The sequence below is a fragment of the Mytilus edulis genome, chromosome 2 (genome assembly GCF_963676685.1).
Source record: "Mytilus edulis chromosome 2, xbMytEdul2.2, whole genome shotgun sequence".
In the NCBI taxonomy this organism is placed as follows: Eukaryota; Metazoa; Mollusca; class Bivalvia; order Mytilida; family Mytilidae; genus Mytilus; species Mytilus edulis.
Window position 1 is genome coordinate 96,698,163 of NC_092345.1, and position 17,932 is coordinate 96,716,094.

Sequence of the window (17,932 nt, forward strand, 5' to 3'; positions counted from 1 at the left end):
TAAGCAAATTATGTCATAGTTTATATTGTTATCAAGAAAATAAAAAATGACTTAAACACATTTGTGATGGACACATTATTTACAGTGGCGACCAGCTCATAATGCTATCCATGATTTTTTGGCCAATTTTGTTCATCAAGCTTTCAGATCATTGATAGCATATCCGTCAGCTGAAACATGGGAAACTATGAAGGGTGATTGGCCAAGAATTGGAAGAGAATGAACGCACATTTGTCGATGAAAAGATTCGTGCAGAAAAGGTTGTGTAAAACATTCCATAAGACGAATAAACATTTATTTAATAGTAGGTTCCCTTTATAGACATAGTCGGACCATTATTGCACATGTTGTAGAACTATGTGCAGCTATTTCCCTACGACGAAACCTGCTTAATGTATATCATAAATAAATTAAATTGTATATATATTCCATTGTTTATTTAAATAATGGTTGAATTTAACTTTGCTGTTTGATATATTCATGTGGATTGATGAGTAATACTCTGTCTTTTAAATTCAAATTTTAAACAATATAATGGAGTAAAAAGGTTGAACAAATTAACATCATAAACATTTACCATTCACTACTATTTTTGGTTTCGGTATCTGTTTCGGTATCGGTTACGTTTTCGGTATCGGCTTACGGTGAACATGTCTACTAGTGGACTTGTTTTTGTACTCATATCAGGCAGAATTCACACAGAACATGCTTAAAGACGAAAAACAAAACATCTTGCTAAAGTCTTTAATAAAAATTATACTGATGATGTGCTGTAACTTAGCCAGCATTTCAATAAGTCCTTATATCTAATATATCCTTGTAAACTTGAGATTATGGAAACTACCAAAAGTACAAGGTCTGATATTATAAATACATATAGACGTTGATTTTATGTAATCCCTTACATCTACCGTTACCAAGATTTCATATAGATTCATACCACTGGTGATGAAAAAAAAACAACCTTAGAGGATATCATCAGACAGTAGTCTAAATCAGATCAGTAGTTTAAAGGTTGGCATGATTGCAGATTATTTATCCGTTCCATGGAGAAACGCAAGGGTTCCAGGTGCAATATTCATCCGGAAATGTTTTCTACAATATATGAAAACTCAAGAGGAAAAGTTATGTTCTTACAATTTGTCATTTCCATTTCTAGCTAATAAATTATATTATTGTAAATAATTTTCTCACAAATATTATTATATACGTTTAACTAGAGGTTCTAAAGAGCCTGTGTGACTCACTTTGGTCTATATGCATATTAAACAAAGGAAATACATGGATTCATGACAAAACTGTGTTTTTGTGATAGTGATGTGTTTGTAGATCTTACTGAACATTATTTCTGTTTACAATTATCTCCATCTATAATTCACTTGGCCCAGTAGTTTCAGACTAAGATATTCTGTAAATCTTTACAAACATTTACATAATTTACGAAAATTGTTAAAAAAAATTACTGTAAAGGGCAATAACTCCTTTGGGGTCAATTGACCATTTTGATCATGTTGACTTATTTATAGATCTTACTCTTCTGTACATTATTGATGTTAACAGTTTATCTCTGTTTATAGTAATATTGAAGATAATAATCAAAAACTGCAAAATTCTGTTAAAATTACCAATTCAGGGTAACAGCCTAACAACGGGTTGCCTGATTTGTCTGAAAATTTCAGGGAAGATAGATGTTAACCTAATGAACAATTTTAATATCGTCAAATTTTCTCTTAATGCTTTTGTTACAAAGAGATATGAGCCAAAAACTGCATTTTACCCCTATGTTTTATTTTTAGCCATGTCGACAATCTTGGATAGCGTGCAGGTTCATCGGACACATTTTTAAACTAATGATGATTGTGGCCAAGTTTTGTTAAAATAGTTTCAGGGCTGAAGATTTTTGTAACAGATTACAAAAAAAATGTTTATTAACAGCTGCGACATTAGCACATGATACGCCCGTCTTCTCGTGTGAAATAATCATAACGGTTTCTGAGATACAGCGTGACATATGAAAACCCAGCTTTTTTAACAAAAAACTCAATTACAACTCTAAAATAAAATGTTAAGCAATAATATATCATTTTTGAGATATGGCGCGACCTGTAAAAATCCCATCCCCCTTTTTTACAAAATACTCAATAACTCAAAAATAAAATTTTGAATCATTACCAAAAGTTATACAGATCTTAAAGTTAATATAATTGAAAAGTGTGTAACGTTTAAAGCATTTTTCATAAATCGTTTTTGAGATACGGCGCGAAATGTGAAAAAAAACACACCCCTGTTTGAGTAACAAAGTCCCGTTTACACTTATTTTCACCAAAAAGTACACAGATCGTTTGACCATCATAAGGAACAACTGTATTAAGTTTTAGGAAATTTGAATAAGTCTTTCTAAATATACGGTGCGACATGTTAACGACAGACAGACAGATGGACAGACGGACAGATAAGCAGACGGACGGACGTATACCAAGATATGTCCCGTCAAAATTTTGAGGGCCGTATAAAAATTTACTATAAAGGACAATAACTCCTTAAGGGGACAACTGACAATTTTGGTTATGTTGACTTATTTGTAGGTTTTACTGCAAAATTTCCTAAAAATTACCGATTGGGGAGCAGCAACCCAGTAACGGGTTGTCTGATTCATCTGAAAATTTCAGGTCCAATGGATCTTAAACTGATGAACATTTTTACCCCGTCAGATTTGCTCTTTACACTTTGTTTCAGAGATATAAGCCAAAAACTGGATTTTACCCCTTTCTTCTATTTTTAGTCATGTCAGCCATCTTGGTAGGCAAGCAGAGTCATCGGACACATTTTTTAAAGTAAAGACCCTAGTGATGATTGTGGCCAAGTTTGGTTAAATTTTGCCTGGTAGTTTTAGAGGAGAAGATTTTTGTAATAGTTAACGGACAACAGACGACGACGACGGATGATGGACGATAAGTGAGCAGAAAAGCAATTTGGGCCGGATGAGCTAAAAATGAAAAAAACACTTTATAATTTTCTTGCGTTATAAACGCTTTTCGGCATTATTAGGAACGATTAAATTAGATTTTTTTTAAAGACAAGGATGAATTAGAACCGAAATAAAGCTTTTTCATGTCTGAGAAACTAGAAATTTTTTTTTTTTAGATTAACACATATGCATAGGAAATATTTTGTTTATAATATGTTCTTCTTTCCTGTATGTTAATTTTACTGCACCAGATGTGCATTTCGTCAATGAATTTTTCTTTAGGTGTCAAAAAAACTGTAAGCCAAAATATTTGAAAATCCATTTTTTTTTCAAAATTGAAGTGCCAATTAATCTAAACAAAAAGGACAAAGTCTGTCTAGCACCGATTTGATGAGGTAAGCCTTCTAATATTTACTTTGTGTACTATAACATATAACAGTACTGTCTCATGTTAGAGCGATGTTAGAACAATCACAAGCCTGTTAAACCTTGTCTCATTCCTTATGTACAGGTCTGAATCAAGGAATCTGTAATCCAGTGATTGTCCTTTATTGCTCTCGGGCGTTTTTGTTCTTTATTCATTCTTGTAGAATAAGTTAGGTTTTTGTTGTGTTTTTTTTATACAGAAGTCTTAATAAACTACATTATAACATGGGGTTTTTCGTTGTTGTTCACATCTTTGTTCTTTTTATCCTTTGAAAGTTGACTCATTGGCAATATTATCACATATTCTCTTATGTTCATTCTCAATATATCTTATTTGATTTACTCATATCTCACCATCAGTTCTATGTCATCTTCCTGTAAAGACCAATCGAACACATCGGCATTTGTTTCTATATGTTTTTGATCAGAGGATTTTGGTATTGTAACAAAACCATGCTGAACGCTCCATCGAATCAAAATTTGAGGTACAGATTTCCTATATCTATAAAGGAATATAAATCATTGAACATGATTAGCAGACATTTAGTTCAGTATTTTTGTGAATTTACTTTTTAAAACTACTTGTATTTCTTATATAAAACATGTCCATCATTTTGAGAAGTTAGAGAAGTTTTTTTATGTTCTATAAGTATACCAGCTCTTTCTCAATACATTGTTTATATTGTGACATTCCGCTTTATGTTATCAAGATATGCTCTGATTTATAACTTTCAAGGTTAAAAAAAAGACTTTGAATATACATCAATATGACAGATAGCTAAAACATTATACGCAAGCGTATATCGAACAATCTGACAAATGAACACTGCATAGGAAGACAAATAATATCAGACTGATATAGTTCCTCCGAACAAGCTGTATAACCATTTAAAACTTACCTTTCTGCAATATCTATCAATAGCTTATTGTTGAATTTTCTGCCTTTACATAGAGGTGAATATCCCATCAATACAATACCATTAGCACGACAATAGTTAACAATTTCAGTTTTTTGTTGCCATGGATGGAGCTCTATTTGATTGATCACTGGAGTAGGAAGTCCGGCAGATTTAAATGCTTCTAGATGATGAACACCAAAGTTACTGACACCTAAAGATCTATATATTTATATTATTGATTGGTTTTGCATGTTTGCCATGTGTATATATATTAGAGTTGAGATTTCACAAAACATGTTTATCCCCGCCGCATTTTTGTGTCTGAAGTCAACAGCTTCTTGACTTTGTTAGTTTTGTATGGTTTTTTTTTATTTTAGTTTAACTATATGTTTTGGTGTTTAGGGTGACGTTCAGTTTCATTTGTTTGGTCTGGTTGTTGTCCGTTTGACATACACCTCATTGCCATTCTAAATTGTATAGTACTAGTAGTTACTAGTAATATTAAATATACTTATATTACGCAATACATGTTTATTCAACGTGAACTAGCTACGTGATATAAAAAAGAATAAAATATAAAAAAAAAAATTGTTGGTTCAATTATTGATAGAAATGAAATACTTATTCGCTTTGAGCAGCCAGTTTTGTTCAATTTTGTCAAAATAAGCTAAGACACATCGCTGATGAATTATTCACTTGCAAGTGAATAATTTGACTTCATTTAATCCGTATTCATGTGATATTCAATCCCTAAGCTACTGATTAATATCACAATAAATTAATAAGACGTGTTAAGTTATTACAGGGAAAAGCATTTTATAATTGTGAATGAAACAAGGATAAACCATTTGATTGGCTGATTCGATCTAGAAAAACTCATTCTTATACAGATGAAAAAGTTAACAAAGGTAGCAGGATTTTAAAGTTGACGATTAACGTATATTTTAACCGATATTATAAGAAGTTAGAAATATTCTTTAACTCTACTTTCCGCTATATTGAGGGTCGGTTGAAAACAAAACGTTACGACAAAAGATATGATTTAAGCTTTCCAATGGTGAACTTTCCATTTCTAAGTAGCAACATTCCAGCAGCACCTGCATACGGGGTATATAACTCCCAATCGATACGATATTCCCGTGCTTGCATTTCCTATCATGATTTTCTTGATGGAGGGTTGTTGTTCACAAGAAAGCTATAAAACCAAGAGTTCCAAATGGTGAAGTTGAATCATCCCTTCGTAAATTTTACGGACGCCATCGCCAGTAAGTTGTCTGTTATAGAATAACCGTTTCCCAAATGATATCGGAAATGTTCCCTACGTCGTAACTACAATCGCCTTCCCTTTCATGAATGTGACCTACCGAATCAGACTATTTACCGGATTTGTTATAATATTAGCAACACGACGGGTGCCACATGTGGAACAGGATCTGCTTACCCTTCCGGAGCACATCAGATCATCCCTAGTTTTTGGTGGGGTTCGTGTTGCTTATTCTTTAGTTTTCTATGTTGTGTCATGTGTACTGTTGTTTGTCAGTTTGTCTTTTTCATTTTTAGCCATGACGTTGTCAGTTTATTTTCGATTAATGGGTTTGAATGTCTCTCTGGTATCTTTCGTCCCTCTTTCATAAAATAAAACATACCTAGGAAAATCCAATTGCATCTTTATTAATGTTAATATTGGGTTACATAACCGTTGGCAGTCTTCGGAAATCATTAAGTTAATATAACTAATTCGATGACATCTAGACTTAAATACCATTCGTTTCATGTGTTTAGTATTTTGATTTTGCCATTTGATAAGGGACTTTTCTATTTAAAATTTACTTGACTTCGGTATTTTGTTATTTACTTTTACATATATATAATTGACGGAAAACTGTCATTCTCATAATTACAGTAATATTTTTTTATAGAAGTTGCGGTTATCAATACTTAAAAATAAAATCCCGATCAAATGAACATCAGAATGTTATATTTTGTCTGGGTTTTTTTTTGTGTGTATTTAAGACGATTTATACTTTTATAAAGAAGCATTTTGAGAAAGCGTGTTACTACTTACTTTATTATCCCATGTTCCTGTAGTTCTATCATCGCCTTATATGTCTCCACATTGTTTCCATTTGCAGGATTATGAATACAATACAAATCTATGTAATTCAGTTTCATTCTATAAAAACAAAATGTTATTATATCATAAATTTTGTGATTTTCACCTACTTAACTAGGTATGCATTTCATTGATTTAGCGACTTTTCATAGTTTCAACGAAGACGTTCAGTATTCAAACAAAATGAAATGTAAATAGAATAACAACCATTTTTTCTAAGACAAGATTTTCTTTTTAATAAACATGAAATTACTTCCGTAAGCTTTCCATTAACACTTGTTTACATCTATCGTAACCATTTTCACACAGCTTGTTCACAACGAATACGTCTTCTCTGTTTACGCCAGACTTCTCGATACCTCTTCCAATCTCTTCTTCGATCCTAAAATTCATGATAGAATAAACTGTAAAAGATCAATTTCATACTTTATTTTATTCATTTCTGTTTATATTTTCCTCACGTGCGTTTTGGTACCATCTTGTACAAAAGTTTGCATGTTCAATATATATAAATCATATATAAAGCATTACATTCTAAAATTATGTTTTATTCCTTCAAGACCAGAACATGATTAAACAATTTTGGATTTACTGTTTAGGGTGGTTTTTTATTTCTTGAACCTTGTCAAAAATATTTTTATTTTGCCATTATTGGTAAATTGCGACTGTCCGCGGTAGACACTTTGAACTTTTCCCCCGTTTAAAACTTTTTCCACTTCGGGTGTTTTTCTTTGGTACTGATCAGCTTACTTATAAATTGAGGTTTTACATTGAATCGAATTATGGAAATTTATCTCATGAGCAATTATATCACATCTACTTATTATTCAAATACATCTTCTCATTAAAAAATTCTAAAACTCTTGTTTCCGGTTTCAAAATCTTACTATGAGAAGTATAACACATTGCATTGCATTTTAAAAAAGACTCATGGATTTATTTTAAATTTTGTTTTTCATTTTGATTAACAATTTCTTAATTGATATACGAAATTTGATCATCGGTAATCTACTGTTGTGTTTAATTTTATTTGTGTTTCGATTTGGATTGCTGTTTCATTGAACCACTTCTTACAAAACCTTTTGTTGAAGAAAGAATATTACCCATTTTCAACTTTTTATTTTGTATTCTCAAACTGTTGAAATGTTATTGTTGTTTGTTATTAATGTTTTGTTTCTCTCAAGATATCGAAGTATGTAAAACTTTTTAAAAGTAGGTCAAAGATACAAACCCATGGAGCTCAGCTGTATCAATCAATCTGTACCCTTGTGACAGTGCATATTCTACCGCTTTCTCGGCTTCAATACCATTAGTATTAAACATGCCAAGGCCAAACATTGGCATTGAATTACCATCAGCAAATGTTATTCTCGATTCCAAACCCTTCGCTATTGTTACCATGACGGTACGTAAACTGTAAGATAAAGCAATAATACGTTAACATGACTAATTTTGTTTTCTTTTGTATATTTGTGTACCTTTAAGTAGCTCCATCGTTATCCAAAAACAATGGATCCCTTCTGTAAACTTTGATTGTTTCTTTAGATTTGTGTATTATGTATGTTTAAAGTCTGTCGATTACAGTTGCTTCGCAATATAAGAATAAATCACATGGAATGATTAGTTGATTATTAATACTTGCATAAAACTCCTATATACTTTTCGACCAGGAACGCTGAAAAGTCGTAAATGAAAATGAAACGCTTTCTGTGTTTTCTTTTGTCAGGAAAGCACAAAACCAAAAGTTGGAAAGCCAAAATGGAAAAAAGTAAAATCGCAAAAATACTGAACTCCGAGGAAAATTCAAAACCGAAAGTTCCTAAGCTCAAACACATCAAACGAATGGATAACAAATGTCATAATCCTAACTTGGTATAGGTATTTTCATTATGATGAAAATGGTGGATTGAAATGGATTAGATGTGGAAATGTGAGGAGCTATGTGACCGAAATTAAAAAAATGTAAATAACCAAAAACTTGTAATTTAATTTTGTCTTTTGGGTTTGGAATATTAAGATACTACATGAATTTAAGGAGATGAGGATTTCGATTTTTCCAGAAAGTTTGACCCTTCTATTAACCTTGATATAGATAACTGTATACTAAAACAATATGCATATTTTTAGCAATCAAATGTTGTTATAAATTATATCACTATCATAAATTTTAATACAACGCGTCAAAGTGTCTTTATTATAATTTTTTTATGTTGTTTTATGATAACACGTTATGGATATTTTCCCTCGGTTAATTATTTTGTTACCCGGATTTGCTTTTGCTTAATCGAATTATGACTGTTGAACAGCGGTATACTATTGTTGTCTTTATTTACCTATTTTTAAACAAGCCTACAATATTATGCATTGTTATGAGGAAACAGTTTCACGTATTACTCTGTGAATCAAACTTGGAAAACAACAAGCATTTACTTACGTTTTGAAATCAATTATCCTTGAAAATAAGCACTTTGTTGTTAGAAGATAATATTAGTTTTACAATGTATGTGTCACGTACCTGTACATGACCTCGGATAGATATCTATCTACACTATCAAGGTATCAGTATATAAGATGATCACCGTTACATTTTCTTCTTTTCTCTTTAATCATACATATATGTATCTGCAATATTTATTATTCTTCCGGTTTAAACCGAAAGTAAATATACTATTTGATATTATGAATTTCAAAGAAAAATAAGAATGGAAATAAAGGAAGATGAATACAACCCTTTAAACCCTCTAAAAAGAGTATTTCTACAGAGACGCCGAATGACCGTAGTGGCAATATTCAAACAAACATCATTGTATATAGAATTGAACCATACTGTTTTTGTAATTTTTATTGTGTTTTTCTGTAAAAACCAAGTTCATAGATCTGTTATTCAATGTAGGCTTATTTTATTTATTCATCTGAATATTCCGTATTAAATTAATAATAGAAGATATGTGGATATGAAGGAGTAGCTACATAAATATCTAATGGTCTTCTTCAATATACTGGAGTCTTTTGTCATGTGCAAGCCCATAACCGCAAAATCCTAAAAAAAATTAACAGAGAGGGGAAAAGATCTGCATCTACCAAATTTCCTCACTGGACTACAACATTCAAAATATGAATAACTGGTATGACTTTGATAGCGCATGTGGGAAAACAACGATCACGATTACTTGTTTCTGACTTTATTCTCAACTCCTCATCTACATCCTTTATCTCAACCGGCGAGAAAGCAAATGGTACAGAGAAAAACGCGCAGTAACAATTAGTTGTCAAAAAACAAAATATCGTAAATAAAAATCAATACTACAGACGAGAAAAAATCCAATAATTTTGTGTCAAAGTTAAAAACAATCTCAAGGAGCTAGCCTAGAATAGATTATGAAAGTTCTACACTTGAACAGAATCTGACAGTTCTATCCTATAATAGGTGAGTACATGTCTACCCTAGAACCTTACTATGGTCACTTGTGACAAAGCAGATATTCAAAATACGTTGTGTCAAATTTAGTTAGTTAGTGAATCTGTTAGAGGTGTCAGTTTACCATTTGAGACCTTCGGTATGAAATAGCTTTCTTGAATCCTCTGACAAAACAAAAATTATAATAGAAAATAACACTTGAAAATCATATCATCAGATGGAAGTATATACTCACTCTATAACTGTCCTTTCATTCATGCTCCTGGACATTTTCTGTAAACTTTTATTGAGGTAAAGCTTTAAATCGTCTATATCCTGTCTCCATTCTGCTTTACGGTTTTTACATTACTCCGAAAATATTGTACCTTCTCCTCAAATGACCCAACCACAGCATTTGTAATCATTCTTACATGTACGTTGACCAAAAAAGTACAAATACAGTTATAACCGATGCTGAAAAGATCGAGATGTATGTTTAATGTGACGAACCAAGACGATTGCTGTTTCCTGTATAGAGTGTTAATGCCAGTCTATACCCACCAAATAAGGATAGGTACACCCCACATTGGCTTATCATTACCAAGTGTAAATTGATAGGATTGGTGTAACAGAAGTCCGATTTTCTTCACCAGTTCCTCAAATTGAGAAGATTAAGCAACAGAACGCAATCATATCAAATAACGTTTTCGGTATCGAAGAAGTGCTTTATGAAATTTACCCGTATAACATAGCAGAGGCGGATTTAGAGGCCCCCCCCCCCTTTTTTTGGGAAAGAAATTGGTTGCATATATAGGGAATCGTTGAAGCGTGACTGGAGCGGGCCCCCTCTTAGGTTAGTCAGTGGGCCCCCACTTATGAAAATTTCTGGATCCGCCACTGCATAGCCAGAAAACCTTCTGTCATTATATAAATTTGTTGTACGTGAGGAAAGGTGAAAATCAATCACATTATGTGAAAAATTTCAAAAAGTAGAATTTAAAACCCCAATGTAGAGATTTTTTCTGTAATCTTTGTCTCCAACTATATACAGAAAACAGAATATTACAGAAACGCTAGGAGCTGTGTAAACGGGTAGATCTCCAAAAGATTTCTCATTATATAATTTAAGGAATATTCGAAGACGCAAAGATACACTTTCTCCATTTACGCTGACTTTGAATCCTTCACCGGAAAAGGAGAAACCTGTGAAAGGAGTCCTGAGATATCTAGCAAACAACTAGATACCAACAAATGAAGGCGTTTAGTTTCGGGAAAAATATAATTTCCACCGAAGAGCGAAACAAGAAATCCGTAGTCATCTTTCGTGAACCTGACGTGATTGGAAGTTTCATTGATGCCTTTTAAGAATAAGAAAGAGATATTATGAATATCATATCAAACAATGAACTAATGAAAGTCAATGCATTCGTTCAAATGAACGATCAAGCAAAAAAGTGCTACGCATGTCAAAATCGATTCAGAACCAAACACAGAAAGGTCATAAAACACAATCACGTAACGGTAGACGTCAATGGTACATCATCCAATGATTATAATTTGAAAATTACAGTACCAAATCTCATTCCAGTCATTCACAACCAAATGATGTTATGCTAATCTCATCTTGACGAAGATTGGTAAATACATTGCTATTCAGAATTTAGTCTTTTAGTGTTTGCTGTTTTGTAGAGGTATTGTTATCAACCGACAATTTCACATTTATAGTACCTCTTGCTACTACTTGAATTGAAAATAATAATTGTTATTTATCTGCAAAAAAGTTTTTTTTGTACAAACAAAATATCTTGGAACAAGCTAAAAAACAGAAATAAGAAATGTTGTCTTGAATAACACCTAATATATATGTTATGTATTATCATCAAATGCAACTTACATTTCAATATTAAGGATGAACACGAATGCGGCCACTTTCGTTTTACACAAAAACCGTCTAAAATTTAACTAAAAGGCTAGAATTGTGAAGATTTCAGTACTTACGTATGACTTAATGGTGATAGTACCCGACATATGTGCATTGTATTGTCAAAAACTGCCCATATTTATGTAGCAGAAGCATTCTACTGTCCAATAAATAACTAAAAGTTTACATTTTAACAAATTTTTTTAAACTGCTATATTTTGGGGCCAAATAAGGGTCTTAATGGACCTACTCCTTTGTCATTGAACAAGTTACTGTGGCAACAAATCATGACGTAAAAAGCAAATTTTCTAAAATTTTGTGATTTTCCTCGTTTTTCATCAAATTTTAAGTATATTTTAGATTGAAAAAGTATGTCCGCACCCAAGAAACAACTTAATTTTTGATGTGATTATTTCAATAGTTATAATAGATCTTTTGTTAAAACATTTTGTTGTTTCTTGGCTGCGCACGATATTTCAACAATGGAAATAAGATGGAGAACTGCACAAATTCTGTATTTTTCATTGTTTTTGTGAAAACAGTACATATTTTGACGTAATTGTGACGTCATCAGATAAAAATCAATCTGTTTTTCATTTATATTTCTTGACGCTATGCATTTCTAAACAATTGTGCCAATTTGAAATAGTTATCAAGCATTTTATTTTCTTCGGCCAAATCCAAAGTAATGTCCCTGCTCCACGTTGCTTTGAATAAAACCAAATGTTTTTATTGTTCCTTTTGATGACAATATGCAATCAAAGAAAGATACCAGAGGAACATTCAAACATAGTCATCCAACTTTATATTTTATTTTAAATTATCCTGTGAATGGAAATCCTCAAAGCTGAAGGTGTAAACGGTTGATGTCAGTATTTTTCCCTTTATGTATGCTCCTGTATCAAGTCTGTCTCATAAGAATACAGAAACAGAAAGTTTGAGCCAAATTTAGAAAGTTTCACCGACTTGTCATGATTGGATTGGCCATTAATGATAACTGCTCTGTCACAAATGACCATGTATAAATTCCACTTAATGTTATCACAATCTGAACTCTTTTCCAAATTGTGACATTACCGAATGCGACTTGCAAAGAGTAATACTAAGGATCCTACTTTTGGAGTAGGGACTTCTTATCCTCCTAGAGCACAATAGTTTACTCGACAGTCTTTAACTAGAACATCGAGCTTTCATTTCAAAAATTTACATTCTCTCAAGTCTATGGTTACAGTATTTTATTTTGCCGATATCATAACTATCATCTGAAAACTAGAGACATATAATAACTACTCTATAAAAGAGATGAATTTAATGTTCCTTTGGCAAACTTTACATTTCTATGTACCAATATTACGGTGATGCCTGCGTGAGATATATATATTTAGATGTTTAGCTAGTGATAAAACCAAGTTTAATTTATTATCATTTACGTAACGAATGCCAGTACCAAGTCAGGAATATGACAGTTTTTTATTTGTTGGATGTGTATAAGCTTTTTATTTTGCCATTTGTTAAGGAACTTTCAGTTCTGAGTTTTCCTAAGAGTTCAGTTTTTTTTCTATTTCATCTTTTGATATGATATTCCACAGGTTGTGGTTCTTGTCAAGAATGCATTGATAGATGATTGCTGTTTAAAATAACAGATTATTTCAAATGGTAAAGTTGAAGTTATTCTTTAGAAATTTTGACAAACACCATAAAGATTTGGATAACTGTTTTGGAATATCTGTATCTGTGAATCATGAATATGTTCCACTTGTTGTAGCCTACTCTTTACACTTATGAAGCACCTTATGAAGCACTGCCAATTGTGGTCGGTTGGTATGTTCAATCATAGTTTGCTGAGTAGTTTTTTGTCGATTGTATGTTCTCCCCTTTTGATAAAATTATAAGATAATTTACTAAATCAAGTAAATATATGTTGCAATAAAATGTTGATATGGTAATTTTTGGCATAATTTTACTTTTGATCTGGCTTTTTGTAAGGGTTTCGTTATATCATAAACATTTTAAATTATGCGATATTATTTCTCTAACTTGTGGTGACAAAGGTCACTGCTGCCACATGCGGGTCTTTTTTTGGTAGAAAAATGCAATTGCACAATCACTGTTGTGAAATGTGATTTAATGAGCCAACAATACAATTGTGGAGTCTTTCTGGAGTATATCGTATGTCGTTTTAGCTGACATAAAACTAAACAACAATTTTATATTATATAACATTTTTAATAATATATAAAAGATGAAAATAACCATTAAATGGCCTAATAAATGACTGACAATCAGTATGAACGGGTGATCAATGAAACAAACAAATGAAACAAACTATGAAATTAAAGCTTCAAACATCTCTAGAACTGAAAATAAAAAGAAAATAAAAATCCATTATTAAGTACGTTTAAGAATTTTAAACGTATCTTCTTGATATTAAAGGCATATTAGTTTGTCATAATTAAATTTCTAAGTAAAAATTATCACTCGGTACATTCAGGTCAAATTAAGACGTATTCGATAACATATTAGTTGAATTTTTAGATTTATAGAATTAGATTTAAAAAGAATACTTAAGTTGAGAAACATGTGTACAATGAACAATATTTAATTCTAGCACTAAGGAGTTTAGCTATATCTTAGACATGCATAACGCATTATTTATTAAACAAATTTAAACTCTATATATTTTGTGCGTCCGAATGTACTTTCATAAAGAGCGGTCAAACAATGGAAAGCCAGAGATGTACAACACGTGGAAACGCTAGGAGATATATGACCAAAAGGAGCCTGAAAATAGTCTAATTTATCTAAGGCCAACTATGTAGCTTTTAAAACAATTTTGGAATTTTCATCGGGTTAGTTTTGGAATCAAATGAAAGCAAAAGAACTCGGGATCACTTTAGAACCATATTTGAAACATGCACGAATCATTTTCTTTTTTAATTAGAGTACGATAAAAAAAAAAAAAAAAAAAAAAAACAATTATATTACAAGAATGGGTCCATAGTACACGGATGCCCCACTGGCACTATCATTTTCTATGTTCAGTAGGGTCAAAACTTCAATTTGACATTAAAATAAGAAGTATCAAATCATAAGGAACATGTACGAATTTTCAAGTTGATTTGACTTCAACATCATAAAAAATTACTTTGACCAAAAACTTTAATCTGAAGCGGGAAATACGCTCAATTTTGTCAATAACACGGAACTATAAACAAATGTCATACTAGTGACAGGTGTAATTATCTACAAAACCAGATTGAACCCCGCCATTGTCTTCGAAAGATACCCGTACCAAGTCAAGTATATATGTTGTATTTTACTCGTTCTGTCGGTTGATACTATTAGGTTTTGTCAGCTTTTAGGGACTTTCTCCTTTATAAGTTCGTTATATTTGTTATATTTTTTCTCATTTTCGTCTTTTTCGTAATTTTCTTGTTTATATTTGAAGTTAAATCAATATGCCTTTATTTATCAACTAAATTCATGCAAAACAAAACTAAAAATGTAGTTTGAATAAATAACAGAAAATATGTCTATAATAAAAAATATCATTAAAAACCTAATTGAAAAATAAAACCAAAAAACATAAAAAAAACATGCAACGAAAAGTCTAGAAAACCAAATCTTTCAAACATTCACAAAAAAAAGAAATAAATTGTAGATGACATTTTATATGATTATGTTGTATGGTTACAGAGGAGTTATGATGACAAACTGTCGTAGTAGTATATTTAGGCTTAATTTTGAATTTCAAAGAGGCATAACTCTTAGAAAAAATAAGTTGAACCATAATTTCCAGTCGATGTGCACATCCACACAGTATTTCATTATCATTTACAAAGTTTCGCGAAATTCTGTTGTGTGGTTTCAAAGGAGATGCGATGATTGACGTACGGGGTAAAACTCTGTTCCTTGGAGTATAATTATTATTAATATAATATACAGATGGTGTCAAATATGACGTCACTTGGCGTTGAGGTTTTGACTAATTCGGATGTGTCTATTTTTTGTGTTGGATTTTGTCGGGTTATGTAATGTATTTCGGTTGTTTCCTGTAATTAGTTAATACTTCAGTTTTATCATGTATATCTTTTATATAGTAATTTTATAAAATTTACTGTTTGCAAAGGTACAAATTATTCTAAATAATAGGGATGTTCTGGTACCTAACAGAAAACCCTGGCCGTTTTTGGCACAACTTTTTGAACTTTTGGTCCTCGATGTTGTTCAACTTTGTACTTGTTTAAGCTTTCAAAATTTTGTATATGGGCGTCACCAGTTAGTCTTGTGCGGACAAATGCACTTCTGGCGTATTAAATTTTAAACCTGTTGCCTTTTGTTAGCTATTATTCGTGTGTTTCTTTGTCAATTGTGTTCTCCTATTTATTTGTATTGTAGTCCTGTAATGTTGTGTTGTCATTTTAGTGTTATATTTCACATGGCCATAAAGGAGGGAGGTTTGGCATGCCACAAAACCAGGTTCAACCCACCATTTTTTTCTTTTAAATCAGGAATATGGTCATTGATTTATGAATTTTGAACATCGGTATACTACTGTTGCCTTTATTCAGAACACACGAAATATCAAGAATGTGTCCATAGTACACGGATGCCCAACTCGCACTATCATTTTCTTTGTTCAGTGGACCGTGAAATTGGGGTTAAAACTTTAATTTGGAATTAAAATTAGAAAGATCATAACATAGGGAACATGTGTACTAAGTTTCAAGTTGATGTAACTTTAATTTCATCAAAAACTACCTTGACCAAAAACTTTAACCTGAACTTCGCACTATCATTTTCTATGTTCAGTGGACCATGCAATTGGGGTCAAAACTATGATTTGGCATTAAAATTAGAAAGATCATATCATGGGGAACATGTGTACTAAGTTTCAAGTTGATTGGACTTCAACTCCTTCAAAAACTACCTTGACCAAAAACTTTAACCTGAAGCGAACGAACGCACGGACGAACAGACGGACGGACGCACAGACCAGAAAACATAATGACCCTCTACTATCGTAGGTGGGGCATAAAAATAACACTATTTAGCTGGTGATCCCGAAACTATTTTTGATTCATCTTCGTCAGGAATGCTCAAACCCAAAAAATTGAAACCTAGGATGGAAAAGTACTGAAAGAAATGGTATTGCGTCAAAAAGTATGGATATGCCATCAAACTCAAAGGAATATGAATTGGCACTAAAACTAGGGAAAATGACGTAATACGCCTTTTAAACACACTGAAGATTCACACCAGTATATTTCACTGAAATAAGATGTAAATGGCTAACAAACAACAAATAAAAGGGATGGAATGCGCCGCTGAAACTCTGCAGGTAATGAATATTATATACAAACATACTGTTAGTACTTATGGACAAGCTTCAGAATACATAAAAAGTTACAATTAAAATGATGTTGATACACATTGATATAATAATTGTAACATCTTTGCTATCACCATGAAGTTGAATTTTAAATATTTCCTCTCCTATAATTGATATTTTCTAACATATAGCATATATTTCTAAAGATTTATGAAAATCCTGAAATCATGCAGCCGAGTGAAGGTAAACCAAGGATTTGTATAGTAATTAAACATATTAAAATAAAATAGTCTATGAAAAAATCCACCAGCTTTCTCATTCCTACTGTACAAAACATTCAGTAAACAATGTTTAGGTCGTCATTATGATGAACTGAGTCTATGATCTAATTCCAAATTTAGTAACATTTGTCTCTTTGATTTTATCTCACAAATTGTTGTAACATTTTGTTTCAAACTTTACCATGTGCCTCATTTGAAATCAATCACCAATCGAAAGTTTTGATGGATGTTAAAATCATTTTTTTGTTTTTGTATCAGGAATGTGACAGTTGTTTTTCATTCACATGATGTGTTTGAGCGTTTGTTTTGATAAGGGACTTACTGTTTTGAATTTCCCTAGGGTTGGAATTTGGTATTTTTGTCATTCTACTTGCCCAATTCTGTTTTTCTTTGGTAAATGTATGTAGTTTCATAAAGTAATCTTTTCAAAATACATTTATAATGACAAATGCAACTGAGTACTAGAACCATGCTTTGTATAGTTTTTATTAAATAATCTACATGCATACCTTCTTTAAACATTCTCATTCACAGCATCAATATACATTTAAGTGTATAACATTCATGTACACAAAAACATATATTTCACATGCAC

At 31.7% G+C, this 17,932-nt stretch overlaps 2 protein-coding genes across 6 annotated transcripts in view; both read right to left on the bottom strand.

Moving 5' to 3' along the window:
* Window positions 1–730: 730 nt before the first annotated feature.
* LOC139513581 (glyoxal reductase-like) lies at window positions 731–9,060 on the bottom strand. 2 transcript variants are annotated; one of them, XM_071302210.1, is made up of 7 exons: window positions 8,922–9,060; window positions 7,638–7,820; window positions 6,660–6,788; window positions 6,359–6,466; window positions 4,294–4,512; window positions 3,749–3,896; window positions 731–1,095 (listed from the first exon to the last, which is right to left on the bottom strand). In XM_071302210.1, exons 1-7 carry the CDS (start codon window positions 8,927–8,929, stop codon window positions 1,036–1,038), a joined length of 855 nt encoding a protein of 284 aa, XP_071158311.1. In that variant the 5' UTR covers window positions 8,930–9,060; the 3' UTR covers window positions 731–1,035. The 2 variants fall into 2 exon arrangements, with proteins under 2 accessions (XP_071158311.1, XP_071158312.1); XM_071302211.1 differs by having other exon boundaries at window positions 8,841–9,047.
* Window positions 9,061–13,929: 4,869 nt separating this feature from the next.
* The window catches only part of LOC139513582 (integrin alpha-9-like), a 47,923-nt gene continuing 43,920 nt past the window's right edge, over window positions 13,930–17,932 (bottom strand). For all 4 annotated transcript variants that reach the window (XM_071302217.1, XM_071302215.1, XM_071302216.1 and 1 more), the window contains one exon: window positions 13,930–14,081. The gene's annotated coding sequence lies outside the window, so the exon portion shown is untranslated. The remainder of the gene's footprint in view (window positions 14,082–17,932) is intronic.